General features: G+C 36.4%; 1 protein-coding gene across 1 annotated transcript; it reads left to right on the top strand.

Annotated features, from left to right (window-relative positions):
* gpr83 (G protein-coupled receptor 83) lies at nucleotides 1-8,458 on the top strand. Its single transcript, XM_079606879.1, has 4 exons — nucleotides 1-479; nucleotides 1,448-1,573; nucleotides 1,719-1,852; nucleotides 3,078-8,458. Exons 1-4 carry the CDS (start codon nucleotides 159-161, stop codon nucleotides 3,553-3,555), a joined length of 1,059 nt encoding a protein of 352 aa, XP_079463005.1. The 5' UTR covers nucleotides 1-158; the 3' UTR covers nucleotides 3,556-8,458.
* Nucleotides 8,459-13,982: the final 5,524 nt, after the last annotated feature.

Here is a 13,982-nt window from a genome sequence, read left to right as displayed (position 1 = left end):
CCCTGGCTTTCATCCAATCCGCTTCACTTGACGCTCGCGCAGCGTTTGACTCGCATCAGGCTGACTCAGTCTCAAACATCACCGAACTGTGTCCAAAAGTGACTCAACTGCGCTTTGGTGTTTTTGACACTGCACCTGCTCCGGATAATATCGTTACGATGACATTATTCAGAAACACCTCCTTGGATTTATTCTCGCAGTTTTATATCTTTCAGAATTTCTCCACGTTTTTTAATTTCTCGTTGGACGCGATGTACGAGAGAGGAGCGAATTACGAGTCTGAATCCCACAGACCGACTATTAGAGCGCTGCTCGTCGTCTCATATTCCGTTATTATCGTCATCTCGCTTTTCGGAAACGTGGTGGTTTGTCACGTTGTTATTAAGAATAAAAGAATGCACTCAGTGACAAGTTTGTTCATCATGAATTTAGCCATTGCTGACATCCTTATAACTCTCCTCAACACGCCTTTTACACTGGTAAGTTTACACAAGTTTCACTTAATAAGAAAACAATGGGCTACTGTATATTGATGTTTTTTTATTTTATTAAAATACAATTATTAGGCTACTCGTTCCTTTTTATACAATTCAAAATCTAGACAATTTTGTTATAGGTCAATCGCTCATATAGTCCTAATCTTGGATTTAGCTAGTCTATTCAAAATGCATTAAACAATACAATTCGCTCAAAAAAGAAAACATGCATTTAATGCGTAACTGTCATTAGATTGGAAAATATAAAGGCTGAAATTCTTGAAATATTAGTAGCCTATATAGCCAAAGTAGTTAATTTATTATAATTTTTTTATATTTGTCTGCCAGATCTATGTGTGGTCTTACCAACAAAAGCCATTATTTATCATGTGACAAGAATACAATTAAATATTACACCTTTATATTAGTTGATATTAATTACTTTAAAAATAAATGTTTGAATAGGCTTTGTTGTACACTCGTGAATAATTATTAAGTATGTAATACTTTCTTACAGCCCTTGACATTTTTAGAAACATGAAGTCACAATATTTGTAAAAACAAACAAACAAACAAACGATAATGTTCTAAAAATCATATATCCAACATGAATAAGAATGTTTAGAGCTTGACACATGGGTTTAAAACAGGATTTATAAAATATTTCTCACTGTTATCTTCTTGGACATCCTTATTTGTCACTGAGCCGATTAATAGCTGAAGCAGTTTGTTAATGTACTGGTGTTTGGTGGTGGTGTCTCCAAACAAAACAGAACATTTTCAAAAGAGTATAGGATCATGCTGCGTAATTCCTCTAGAGTTTTGGTGTGTTTTCTCTATAGCATTGTTAATTGTTTGGCAAAGACTATATCATTCATCTCTGTGTGAGTGGGTGGGGGTGAAGATGTGCATGCATGCTTTTTTATTATAACATGCATCTGGATCCAAGGCCACTTTACTTGTTCTCTCAGGTTCGGTTTGTTTACAGTACATGGGTGTTCGGGAAAGTGATGTGCCATGTGAGCCGCTTTGCACAGTATTGTTCTGTCCATGTCTCTGTTCTTACATTGGTTGCCATCGCCATTGATAGACACCAGGTAAATGTTCTCACAAACAGCCTTTTGTAAAATATTATCAATGAAACCTTTAGAGTGAATATCTTTTTCACACCTCTTATCAAAACTCAGTGAATCAGTGAATACCAATGTGCAGTCATGATTGGTGATTGTTGCTGTCCATCAGGTGGTGATGCATCCAATGAAACTGCGGATGTCTCGGCTTCAGGGCCTAGCCTGGATCGGTGTCATCTGGCTGATGGGGTCCTGCTTCTCTCTACCTCATGCCATCTACCAGAAACTGCTGCGCTTTGAATTTATGTATGAATTTTCTCTTATTCTTTCTTATTTATTTTGAAAATCAAATAAAAGTTACTTTGTGACAATTTAAGTAGATGAAAACAATGATAATGTTATAATGTCATGTTGAAAACATTTTTACAGTGCAGGGGCACAAGAAATCACTGTTAAATAAAAAAAATATTAAAAAGCTGCATTCGAGGTGGGAAACCTTCCAATCATTGGAAGTGTTTGCCGTCATGCCTGAATAGAGAGATAAGTGCTTCAGAGAGATACGTTTTTTTGCCCAGTGAAGCCTCTCATTGTATTTAATCTGTCATCCTTGATTGTACTAGGTACTGTATGAGAGCTTGAAAAAGGCTATTTAGTTTATCATGGTTAATTCATTATTTTACATGAAATTGCTTAAAACAATGGAAAATAATAGGCTTTTCGTCATTAACAATAGTGTGATGTTAAAAGGTTAGTTCACCCAAAAAATTAAATTCTGACATAATTTACTCACTCTCATGTCATTTCAAACCCATAAGACTTTGGTTAAACTTCGAAACACAAATTAAGATATATTGAACGAAACCTGAGAGGTTTCTGTCCCTCCATTGAATATCCAGGTAACCAAAACTTAAAATATCTGAAAGGTCACGTCACAAAGGCTTCGTAAAACGAATCCATATAAATCAAGCTGTTTAACCCAGGTCTTGGACATAGCGCACATCAAATTTGACAAACACAGAAGCTTGTGCATGTGTCATATGAACAAAGCTCATTGATTCTTGTGCATCACACATGTTTGAGCTTCCATGTTAACCAGTGTGACTTGTTTATTTATGTTGATCAATGTTTAGATGTAAATAAAAGCCTAAATTAAATCTGTTAATCATATAAAGCGATCATATCTCTTCACAAGACTTGGGACAAAAAACTCTCAGGTCTCAGCGTTTTAAGTCAAGTCAAGTCAAGTGTCCTTTATTTATATAGCACTTTATACAATACAGATTGTTTCCGTGCAGTCAAGTCAATAATAGTGCTGAATATTAAGCAAGCCAAAGACTGCAGTTGCCAGGAACTGAAACTTCATCTGGTGACAGGATGGAGAAGAAAAAAAAACTTGGGAGAAACCAGGCTTTTTAGAATATTAACCAAATCTTATGGGTTTTTCACAAAATGAGGGTGAGTAATTGATGACAGACTTTTTATTTGTGAGTGAACTATCCGTTTGAAAGATTTGTCTTCTTGTCTCTTTTAGCAATAACAGAGTACGGATGGTGTGTCTGCCCAGCTTCCCTCATCCCTCCGATCTCTTCTGGAAATATCTGGATCTTGCCTCATTTGTCCTCCTCTACGTATTGCCTTTAGCAATTATTTCCTTATCGTACCTCGTGGTGGCCAAGAAGGTTTGGTTCCGGAATGCCGTCGGTGATGTCACACTGGCGCAATCGGCCGCTCATCGCAGGAGGAAGAAGACGACTTTGAAAATGCTGATCGCGGTGGTGGCTGTGTTTGCAGTCTGCTGGTTTCCTCTAAACTGTTACGTTGTGCTGCTGTCAAGTAAAATGATCCAGGCTAATAATGCCTTGTACTTTACTTTCCACTGGCTGGCCATGAGCTCTACCTGCTATAACCCCTTCATATACTGTTGGCTCAATCACAGCTTTCGTGCGGAACTCAGAGCCCTGCCTCTAATTGGCCGTATTGTCAAGGGCAATGCCATCCAGCAATCCTAAGGAAGCGCCCAAGATTTCACCATGCTATTTAGGGCCCGAGCACCGATGCTGTAAGGACCCTCTTGGAATTGCTACGTTTGTTATTATTTCTCTTTTAGAATTCCATTATTTGAATGAACAAATATTTGCATATGACAGCAGTATAACAGTCTCCTATGATGCGGTTTATAATTTTTATCCCACTCACGGCTGTCATTTAGTCCTCTCCATCTCAGTGGAAATGACACTGTAGTGGCATTTTTAATCTTTCCTAATGATTTAAAAGATTAATGCTGTATGTTCTCTGTCTGTATTCTGAGTTTTTGCTGATGTAACGTTGGTTCAGCTGGAGATGGAGGTGTGAGGCCGAGCATGATCTGTATCTTAAGTTCCCATGCTGGGGGAAGCTCTTCCTGCTTGTATAAACGGTGGGGGTGATGGTTTTCCCCTTGCATTATAAAGTAGCAGGCCAAGCTCTCTTGAGGAGAAGTCCCAGTATCTGTCTGTCTCTGACTCTGGCCTGCAGCCTGGCTGCAAGGCTGGGGTCAGAGAACCATTTTCTTGCATGAATAAATTACTTTTCTTTTTAAAATACAATTTGGATCTTGACGTCTCTTTGCCTGGGAATGCTGAGTTTAGTAATTGTTTTTGCCACAACAATTTGGTGTCAGAAGTGGGATTCCGTGAGGCAAATTCTTCTCCTGGTCCTGAGACGGATTTGACGGAGTGAATCGCCCCAGTACCAGGTACTGGTCTCATACCTCGACGGTTTGAGAAATAGAGCTCAACAGGTTACGAGAGAGAGAGACAACTCCTGATTTCAGGGCCAGAGAAGAATCCTCACCGGGATCAGAAAGAATCCGTGGCAGTGCATCTCAGCTCAGGTAAAAAAGACAGCCAAATTATTATTTTTCTTCTCTTTTGTTGGGTGTAGATTGATATAGGCTAACTGTGAGTGAACCATATTGGCTGAGACTGTCTCTTTGGTTGCGAGCAGAGTTTTTAAGCGGAAAATTGACATGAGGAAGTCAAGTCAATTTTCTGAAAACTAGCTCGTAGGTGGACGGAAGAGCCACACCGTGGACGGAAGAGCCACAGCTGATTAAGTAAGTGAACGGAAGAGTCACAGCTGAATACAGAGCATATTTGCTAAAACCTGTCTGATTTTGGGTTAAGAAGTCAGATCTGTTCGAAGACGTTTGGGCAGATTAGTAAGACGCGCGTCGAAAATAAAAATCCAAGAGAGGAGATTCAGCCAAAGATGGGATCATCTAACAGTAAGCTAGATCATTTTTACACACCAGTTTTTGTTAAAAAGAAGAAATTATGGCCAGAAAACGCATGCAAGAAATTGGAAGAACAGATATTTGTTTAACAAAAGGCTTTTTATATGTGTTCAGCATCTGTGTAAAACTATGAATAGACAGAGAATTGTTGAAATGTAGGGATAGAAAATAGAATGTTGTTGAGAGTTGTTGAACTGAATTGTTGGATTGAAGGAAAAGAGAACAGATGTAGAAAGAAACTGAAATGTAGGGAAAGATAGAAAGAAAATAGAATGTTTTTTCTGATGGAAATCACAAAACAGTGATTGTTGGATTGCAGATAAAGAGAACAGATGTAAGAAGGAAACATGGAATGTAGGGAAAGATTGAAGATAGAAGGAACATGGAATGTAGGGATTGATAGAATTCATAGAACTATTTATGAACGCCTGTTAAGTCAAATTAAGTTGAAATGGTAAGAAAAGTGAGTTTTAGAAAGAAAAGAAAAAATAAGGCATTGAGTATGATTAACAGGGATTAACATGATGTAAAGAAAGGGAATGTTTCATTAAGCAGAATGGGGACATTCTATATGTCAGTGTTAATTATGATGTGAATGTGCTTTATTGTATTAATGTTAGGAAAACAAGGATATTGAAGAATAGATTTGCATATGTTTATAACAGAGTTTATAAAAGATTTGAATGTGCAGGCAGCTATGAGAGATGTCTGTGTAATTTAGGGACTGAGATATGAAGGATATTGTAATTTCTGTGAAACCGTCCTGATAAATAATAATGAGACAGAAGAGAGCAAATGCTGTAAACAGCTGAAGCTAACTGATTTGCAAATGATGCTTTTGTAAAAGTTTGATTCTAATTGTAAAGAAACAATAATCATAGACATGCCAAAATGATACAAATTTGAAGAAAATTCTGTGTTAATATGGGTTAGAAAAAAACAGAGTAATGTTACTATGATTTGGCATTTGGCTATTATAATTCAATTTGCAACTGAGATGGCATTAGTAGCTCTGTTTGCATTAGTGAATGGGGGATGCTTTTTGAAGGTAGATAGTAAACAGAACAGTGTGACACAGACAAAGTGAAACAAATAGTTCAAAAGAGCATTTGAACTTTTAGTGTAGGTAATTATCTTCAGGAAAGATAGAGATCATTTACCCACAAACAAAGAATTTTCGAGTGAGGACAGTAAAAACCCAGAGGGAAGGGGGAATTTAGAAAACTCAGGGGAATTTAGAATTGTATTCTATTTTATTCCAGTTAGATCTAGTTTACGGGAACTGAGATTGTAAAAGAATACAGAGAATGCTATTTTGATTGAATTTGCAACTGAGAGATTGTATTGTTGTTTGCTTTCCTGGATGGGACAGAACTGCAGTGGGGGTGAATTCGGAGGCTGGCCGTGATCAAACAGTAAAGTGTTTTATTGTGATCAAGCAGTAGGTTACATCTAAATGATGTGAGAGTGACGTGTATTAATGTAGTGTTAATGAAACAAAAAAACTTGTCTTAACTTCTTCAGACATTGTGTGGTGTTAAGCATGTTTATCTTCTGGAATGCATGTCTGTTTTCTCAAGGCTCGCTCATAGCAAAAACACATGCTACTGGGGAACTTCTAACACCTTAAGCCACGGGAAACTTTTCAGTCAGGAAGGCACGGATAATTTAGCCATAAATGAAGACCCCTAGGTGTGAAAGACAATTTGGCCTAGGAGGGTTAGATCTATTACAGTTAGATATGGTCGTATTAGAATAAACAGAAAAATTACAGAGAGAAGATCTGAAGAAGGCTATAAAATGATTGTCTTTTAATGAAACGCTTAAAAAAGGTTCTAGATGATCATAATTGCGGATTGATAAACTCATAGAAGAGAAAATATGGAAGTAAGATATTAAAACTATGGTAATTTGAGAACATGACAACTAAAATTTAGATGAAATTTGAAACGTTATTGAGACTCAATAATAATTATTTGTTCTCTAAAGAATCAAATAGGCTACGTAGAAGCAGTGCTGAGGGATTAACAGTTGCTAAAATGTAAAATGCGTAAAAAAAGGCATTTGAATAAATAAAAGCTTGTTCGTATTGACTATGAAAGAAAGAAGCTGATGTGTTGATTTTAAAAGATAAGCTTGTGATTTCGCTGAAACAGTTTCAGTGCAACAGAGACTCATTCTGAGTAGGAATTTATAATGTCTAAATTCCCTATAGGGGAAAAAAGAAACTATAAAAATTATGCTTGAATTGAAAATGCACTTAATTTATGGAAAAGATAACTCAAGCTAGGCCAGTGTTAAAATATGATAGATAAAGTCTGAAGTTAGTTCATGAAAGTGCAAAAATATTAGTCCTGAATGGCTCAAAAGTCTCTCTTCTCATTCAAATGTCAGCTAAAAGCTGTTATCTGAGCATGTGTTGTAAATGTTAATGAGCTGTTTATGGTAAAGCACAGTGTTTCAGTTGAAAAAAACATAGACACAGAGATGTTAAAAGAAACAATGTTACAGGATCTTATAAATTTAGAGGACAATTTGTAAATGTTTTAGAAGTAAAACTGAATGACTTTAAAGAAGTCTTTAAAATAATACTGTTTTGATTTGTTTATTTTAGAACCAGTGACTTCTTTGTCTGATTTTAGTTGCCACCATGAGACAGGGCCGATGGCTCCGGCTACAGAAGTAACAGTAACAATTGATTAAATACTGTTGTTTAAACGTTAGATTGAAGATAATTCTTTGATCGATATTGGACGTTCCCGTTAGATGGGATGGTTCTTGATTACCTTTTTTTCAAACAAAAAAATAAATAAAAATTCTTAACAAACAAACTATGATAATTCTGCTCAAGTGAAGTAGAGCTATAATCAGTGTGCAAATGAGGTGTAGATTCCAAAGACGGGTAAGATTCTCCGGTGGCCAGTAGGGGGACGACCTAAGGCAGGACTGCACCGGCCACTGAGCACCTGCCCACCAGGATAGGGAGGTGTATCTATGAAAAGGGAGTGGTTGTGATGCTTCTTATGGGCCAAGAGCATCTAGGGGGGACTATAAGAAATTATAAGTCTGCTCCGATCCAACTTCCACTCCAGTATATATATGTATCCAAATGCTCCTTCACTTAAAAGAGCTTATTTATCATAGAGACAATTGCTTCTAATCTCAGTAATATGCAAATAGTATGACAGAGTCACAGCTGTCACCTAAGGCATGGGAGCGACAGCGGGCAATCGAGAACCATTGATTACAGGGACTCCAAACACAAAGAATGTTTTCAGACCATGAGGTGAATTAAATTTTCTGCTGTGAAGACAGTAACAAAATTTTAAGATGTTAGTTGCCTTAAGGGCAAGGAATTTTAGGTCATTGGACATGACAAAGGGCCATTAGTACATCGTGGTAGCTAAAAATGGAGACATATTTTGTAGATTCAATGAAAAATCTGAGTAACGAAGGAACTAATACATAAAATAAGTTATTGTAATGTATTTATTGTTACATTTTGTCCAAATTACAGTCTTAGAAGGCTGTTGAAAAGAGCATTTGTTTAGAGAAAGAGAGAGAGACTGCTTGAGGAAGGATTTATATTTTGTCTTTCTGTATTCGGCCAGTAAAGGAAAAGCTAAAACAAATTAATGATAATGAAAAAAAAAAAAAAAAAAAACAACACAGCTGACTTTTGTAAAAAACAAATTAATAGACATGTTTTGAAAAAGGTTAAGAGGCCATGTAAATTAGGTAAAAGCTACAGAAAATTTAAGTTTTAAAATCTGATTTAAAATGTAAAATTTTTTTAGAGAAAGGATATGAATACTAAATATGAGCAATTCATAGTCCGATGTGTGTATGTGTAAATGACTGAGAATTGAAACTGAGTTGAGAGTGAGGGCCATTTGCGTTTCGGGTACTTTGATGGGAGGACGAGATTGTGGCTTGGAGTGAAGAATGCAACGCTTTGTTTGGGAGGCAGAGAAAGATGTCTGGAGGACAGTGTTTAGTTTAGTGAATCAAAACCCAATTAGTGAATCAAAACACAATTATGTTAATTTGATGCACAAGTAAGATGGTGCATCAAAAATGGGGAATAGTTTGTGATGGTTTGGGATTTCCCAAAGCCATCTGTGTTCCCAAAGCCATCTGTGTTCCCAAAAGCCATCGCACAGGTGGAGAAATGGATGTTGAGATTGAGTAAATCTCAGAATGGTTTAATTGAGTAAAGCCCTGCAAGAAGTCATTCTTCTCCCTAACAAAAGTCTGTAAAGTGTGCTAATAACAAGAAATGTTTCAACAGGAAAACGCCTAGGGCGGATACAGCAGCACAGCGGACACACAGAACACATGTGACAATAACCTTAACATTTGTTTTTTCTTTACAGAGAATGCAGACTTTTGGGCACATGGCATGAGCAAAGAAACACACACACACACACACACACACACAAACAAATGATCAGATAAGAGCCTTTCAAAACCCAGGGGGGTCAGGGGGGTCAGAAGGACCATTAGTAAATGTTTTATTCCAGTGGGGGTACGGTCATGATCTAAGGGAAAATCTTGTTAGAATCAGAAAAATGATTGGAGAGTGTGAGACCTGAGTCCAAACTTCTCAGCTTAGACTAAACGAACAAACACATGCCAACGCGAAGAATAAAGTGAGGGATCAAAGGCTTGTGTTAGTAACAGCCTCCATTACGTACGAGGGAGAAAGACGATTTGACCAACTAATGGTTTAGCAGAAGAATCTGTTTTGTGATGATGTTGATGATTTTATTTGATTGATTCAAACTAGATATTGATTTGATTGGTGAAAATGTAGAAAATCTATTAATTGATGTGTAATAAGCAAAAAAGACGGTCCATAATGGAAAATATTAGAGTAAATTTTGAAAAACTACATTGGTTAGAAGGATGAACAAAATTATGCAGACGATTCGAGTAGCGGAAGTTACAGTGAAATGTATTAATTGAGTTAAGATATGTTTTTGTTTTTCTTTGTTTTGTTTTGTTCTGTTTTTGATTTTCTTTTGTTTTTCTTTCTAAAGACGATGAAATGTAAAAAGGGTACGTACAAGGACAGGATTTGAAATAAGGGGTTTTGTTATAATTTTTATTATTTTGTATGTTTATTCAAATCAACCAGGGGTGTTGAATTGATATGGTTTTTATACTATGACAATCTATACAATTTCTTGTTTATACTGGAGTGAACGCGGGTCTGATTTATCGGGAATGCGGTGACAGTGCTTGCCCATTTAGCCCTGCTTCAGTTAATATTTAATTGCTTGATACTTCAACAAGGTTCAAGTGATTAGTTATACGGAAAATTGTCTGTTTTGTTTTTCTTTGGATTTACTTTATCATTTAAGTAACCATTTGTCTCACCAAGTTCTTTTAAAATGTATGTCAGTATTTCTCATTTTAACTGAAGTACAACTATTTGTATTCTCATTAATGCTTTTGAAACTTTTCTGAAACTTATTTGATTTTTGTTTATTTGTATTTTGTCCATTTGACTTGCAACAATATTTTTGGACATTAACTGAATTGAATCTCTGTGTTTGGTTACACTGAATATTTTGCTGATACTCTTCATGAAATGATGTTTTAAACAAGCAGTTGTTGTTTTGTTGTAATGAAATTTATTTGAGTGTTTCCTGAAATAGTGTAAGAACTTGTAAGATCTTCTTTATCATTCCTTGACCATATTTTTTTTAAGTAAATCAATTTAAGGGCTCTTTGCCGGAGACTAATTTCAATCTGACCATATCAATCCTCTGACCAATGACAAATGACATGTGTCTGCTTTTGCTGTTCATTGTATTAGATGCTCTTTTAAATCACAGGATCACTGCTACCGAAGTTCATATCCTGTGTTCTGGTTCAGAAAGAGACAGCTGCCAGACTGCTGTCCCATTCGTTTGCTCCCAGATTCAGTGCCTGTTCTTGTGCAGGTATTCGATGGATGATTTGCATAACGGTGCAACCCAATTTGATAGAGCCTACTCCTGCAGGGCTGGATGGTGAACAAAGACTGAACAACTGACAAACTGTTAGTGAAACAAGCTTGGACGAAAAGTCTGAAGATGAAACTGTACAAAACAGAAAGATGGACTGTGTCACCTTTAGACTCCATGTGTGTGGCCAACGGGACCAATGGCAAATTGTAGGATTGAAAATAATCCAAGATATTTGAAATGAACAAAGACATCTGCTTTACTGTTTTTGACAACCTATTTCCATAATGACCATTTGGAGTCTGTAAAGGCACCGAGGTGCTGATCAAGGCCTGTAGGCCTAAGATGTGTGTACTTTGGCGGGATGAAATTGTCAAAACATTAGTACAATGGGGAAGTTGTAATTATCTGATTGGTCAGTTTTGAATGTCTCACATTTGGGTTTTAGTCACATGGTCACGGAAGGGATAAAAGAAAGATTGAAATGAAAGTATAAATATGATGAAATGACTTAAAATTGTTGCGTTTATTAAGTTTTCAGAGAATGAAAAACAGGGAGAAATTGTAGTGGCATTTTTAATCTTTCCTAATGATTTAAAAGATTAATGCTGTATGTTCTCTGTCTGTATTCTGAGTTTTTGCTGATGTAACGTTGGTTCAGCTGGAGATGGAGGTGTGAGGCCGAGCATGATCTGTATCTTAAGTTCCCATGCTGGGGGAAGCTCTTCCTGCTTGTATAAACGGTGGGGGTGATGGTTTTCCCCTTGCATTATAAAGTAGCAGGCCAAGCTCTCTTGAGGAGAAGTCCCAGTATCTGTCTGTCTCTGACTCTGGCCTGCAGCCTGGCTGCAAGGCTGGGGTCAGAGAACCATTTTCTTGCATGAATAAATTACTTTTCTTTTTAAAATACAATTTGGATCTTGACGTCTCTTTGCCTGGGAATGCTGAGTTTAGTAATTGTTTTTGCCACAACAACACATAAACCCATCTCCTTCGGAAAAACTGTTTCATGGAAGAGATTACATAAGTACAAGATGTTAAATAGAAACTCTGTTTAATTTTTCAAGAAAAAAAGTTTACCTAACAGCTAGAAAATCAAATAAACTCCCTAGTGGAACACACTACATGACTTTTAAAATCGGAACAGATTTTAATACGTTGACATCATACACTTGCTGAAATACTGGGCATCATACACAACTGAGGATCACACACTAATAGACTTTCAAGTTGTTCTGAACACAACAAACTCACACAGAAACATGCGCCTTGTTTCTAGGAGATGCATGACAGATAAAAACGAGGGGCAAGTCGTATAGTGTATTTCTACCTTTGGTACAGTAGGATTTTAATGGCACCACATCTCAAACAAAATCACATAAAATCGAGCAAATACAGATGAGGTTTATTTTGGTTTTAAGTTGGAAACAACTGAATTAGATTATTATGCTAATTTATGCTACTTAACCATAACAGCTACCATGTAATCATAATTACTTTTTCTGTTGCAATGCAATGATTTCATATCAGGGTCTTCTTTATTTGTTTTATTTATTTATGTGTTATATACAGTATTTTCAGATATTATATATGTGAAGTAAAATGAATTATTTATTAATAGTTTCATGCAATTTTATCCCTGTAATTTTATATGTTCATTTGACATTCTGGGCATTCCAGACAATGGCTGAAAATAGTGATTTTTGGGGGGGATGTTATAGAGATTAAATGTATTATATACTGTACACAGCTAAAGATGTGTGTTGCTTTTACAGCTACTACACAATGCTCTCCTCTGGGCCAAACAATCTGAGCTTAATAAATAAAATGTAAATTAAACAAATAAAAAATACTACCTGAGTTAGTATTGATTATAAAAATGATAGGGTGGCCAGGTCTCTGGGCTGAGCTTTCATTCACACCTTGCTAAATTATTCTTGTGCTATTAAGCATATGAACTGAACTCCCATTGCTCTTTCAGCGAGTATGAATAACTGGTGCAGTTTAATGTGACCAGTAGACTTTATATGACAGTGTTAATTATTGTCAGGATTTAAATTTTTTGGCAGATTATGACATGCAATCGACCAAGTCTTGAAACTGTGCAAAAACTCTTTCTGAGGCTTTTCTTATGTGCATATGCAAAGAATAAACAAAGTGAACAAAATATTTAAATCAAATACAGTTGACCTTCTTGGACCTGACTTTAATGTACTGTAATACCAGAGGTGTAAAGTCCAGGGGTCAGAAAGTAAAAGTCCTGCCATATGTTAATTCCACACATGAACTCTGATTTCTGATTGGGCTGATTTCACTAATCTCCTGGCTGAAAAACGGTGCTGATTAGCAAATCAGGTGATTGGAACAAAATACTGAGAAGGACATTTACTTTCTGAACCTGGACTTTACACCTCTGTGTAATATGATGCAGCTACAGTAACAAAGGTGATAAATAGAACTGGCTGGATTACTGCAGATATTGTGCCCTTAAGCGAGGCACTTAACCCAGCAGCTGCTCCAGTTGCTCCAGCCTGGGTAAAATGGGGGAAATTATTTGCACTGGACATGCTGTGAAAGGATTGTAAAAATACACCAAAAGCACAATTAGTCCGCAGAGAGATTTGTCAAGAGAGCCAGACGTCATGCCATTTGTCTGTCTAAACTAGGCTAACACAGGTGACTGTTGTATTGTATCATCCTTACTCTTGCCCAGTGGGTATTTTGCTTTAAACTGCTGCAAAAAGAGGATTTTACACATACCATCAAATTCAGCCACAGAAGAACTGAATTGCATAGTTATTTTGATGCATTAAATTCCTATATTGCTAATTGATCTTGTGTGACGTTAGTGCGTGTGAGGATGTTTGTCCATGCTGTGTGTATATAAATGTCTATTTGGATTTTTCACAGTTCTGCAAGAATTAATTGTTGTAATTTCTATAGTTGTAAAGCCGTTATAAGTCTTAAATGATATGCTAATGATATGGGTGACACTCATGTATGAGGTGATACTGTAAAATGTTAAGCCTGTGCCTGTTTCCTCTGTGCCTGTGAAGTCAATGTATATCTTTCAAAGATAATAAAAGAACCCAAAAATGTCATATTTGCTTGTAATTTAAATACATAAACTATTTAAAAAACATTATACAGTGTGTCAGATGGTCTTGGAGATGTTTCTATTTTTGTAACATGAGCTGCAAACTAAAAT

The sequence above is a fragment of the Phoxinus phoxinus genome (assembly GCF_949152265.1).
Source record: "Phoxinus phoxinus genome assembly, chromosome: 3".
In the NCBI taxonomy this organism is placed as follows: domain Eukaryota; kingdom Metazoa; phylum Chordata; class Actinopteri; order Cypriniformes; family Leuciscidae; genus Phoxinus; species Phoxinus phoxinus.
Note: the sequence above shows the minus strand (reverse complement) of the source record. Positions and strands in the feature narration are given on the sequence as shown.

Excerpts from the sequence above, each read along its gene's own strand:
- gpr83 (XM_079606879.1), top strand. The coding sequence starts at position 159 with ATGACATTATTCAGAAACACCTCCTTGGATTTATTCTCGCAGTTTTAT. Across the intron at positions 1,574-1,718 it reads TCGCCATTGATAGACACCAG|GTGGTGATGCATCCAATGAA; the intron begins GTAAATGTTCTC and ends GCTGTCCATCAG. Across the intron at positions 1,853-3,077 it reads CTGCTGCGCTTTGAATTTAT|CAATAACAGAGTACGGATGG; the intron begins GTATGAATTTTC and ends TGTCTCTTTTAG.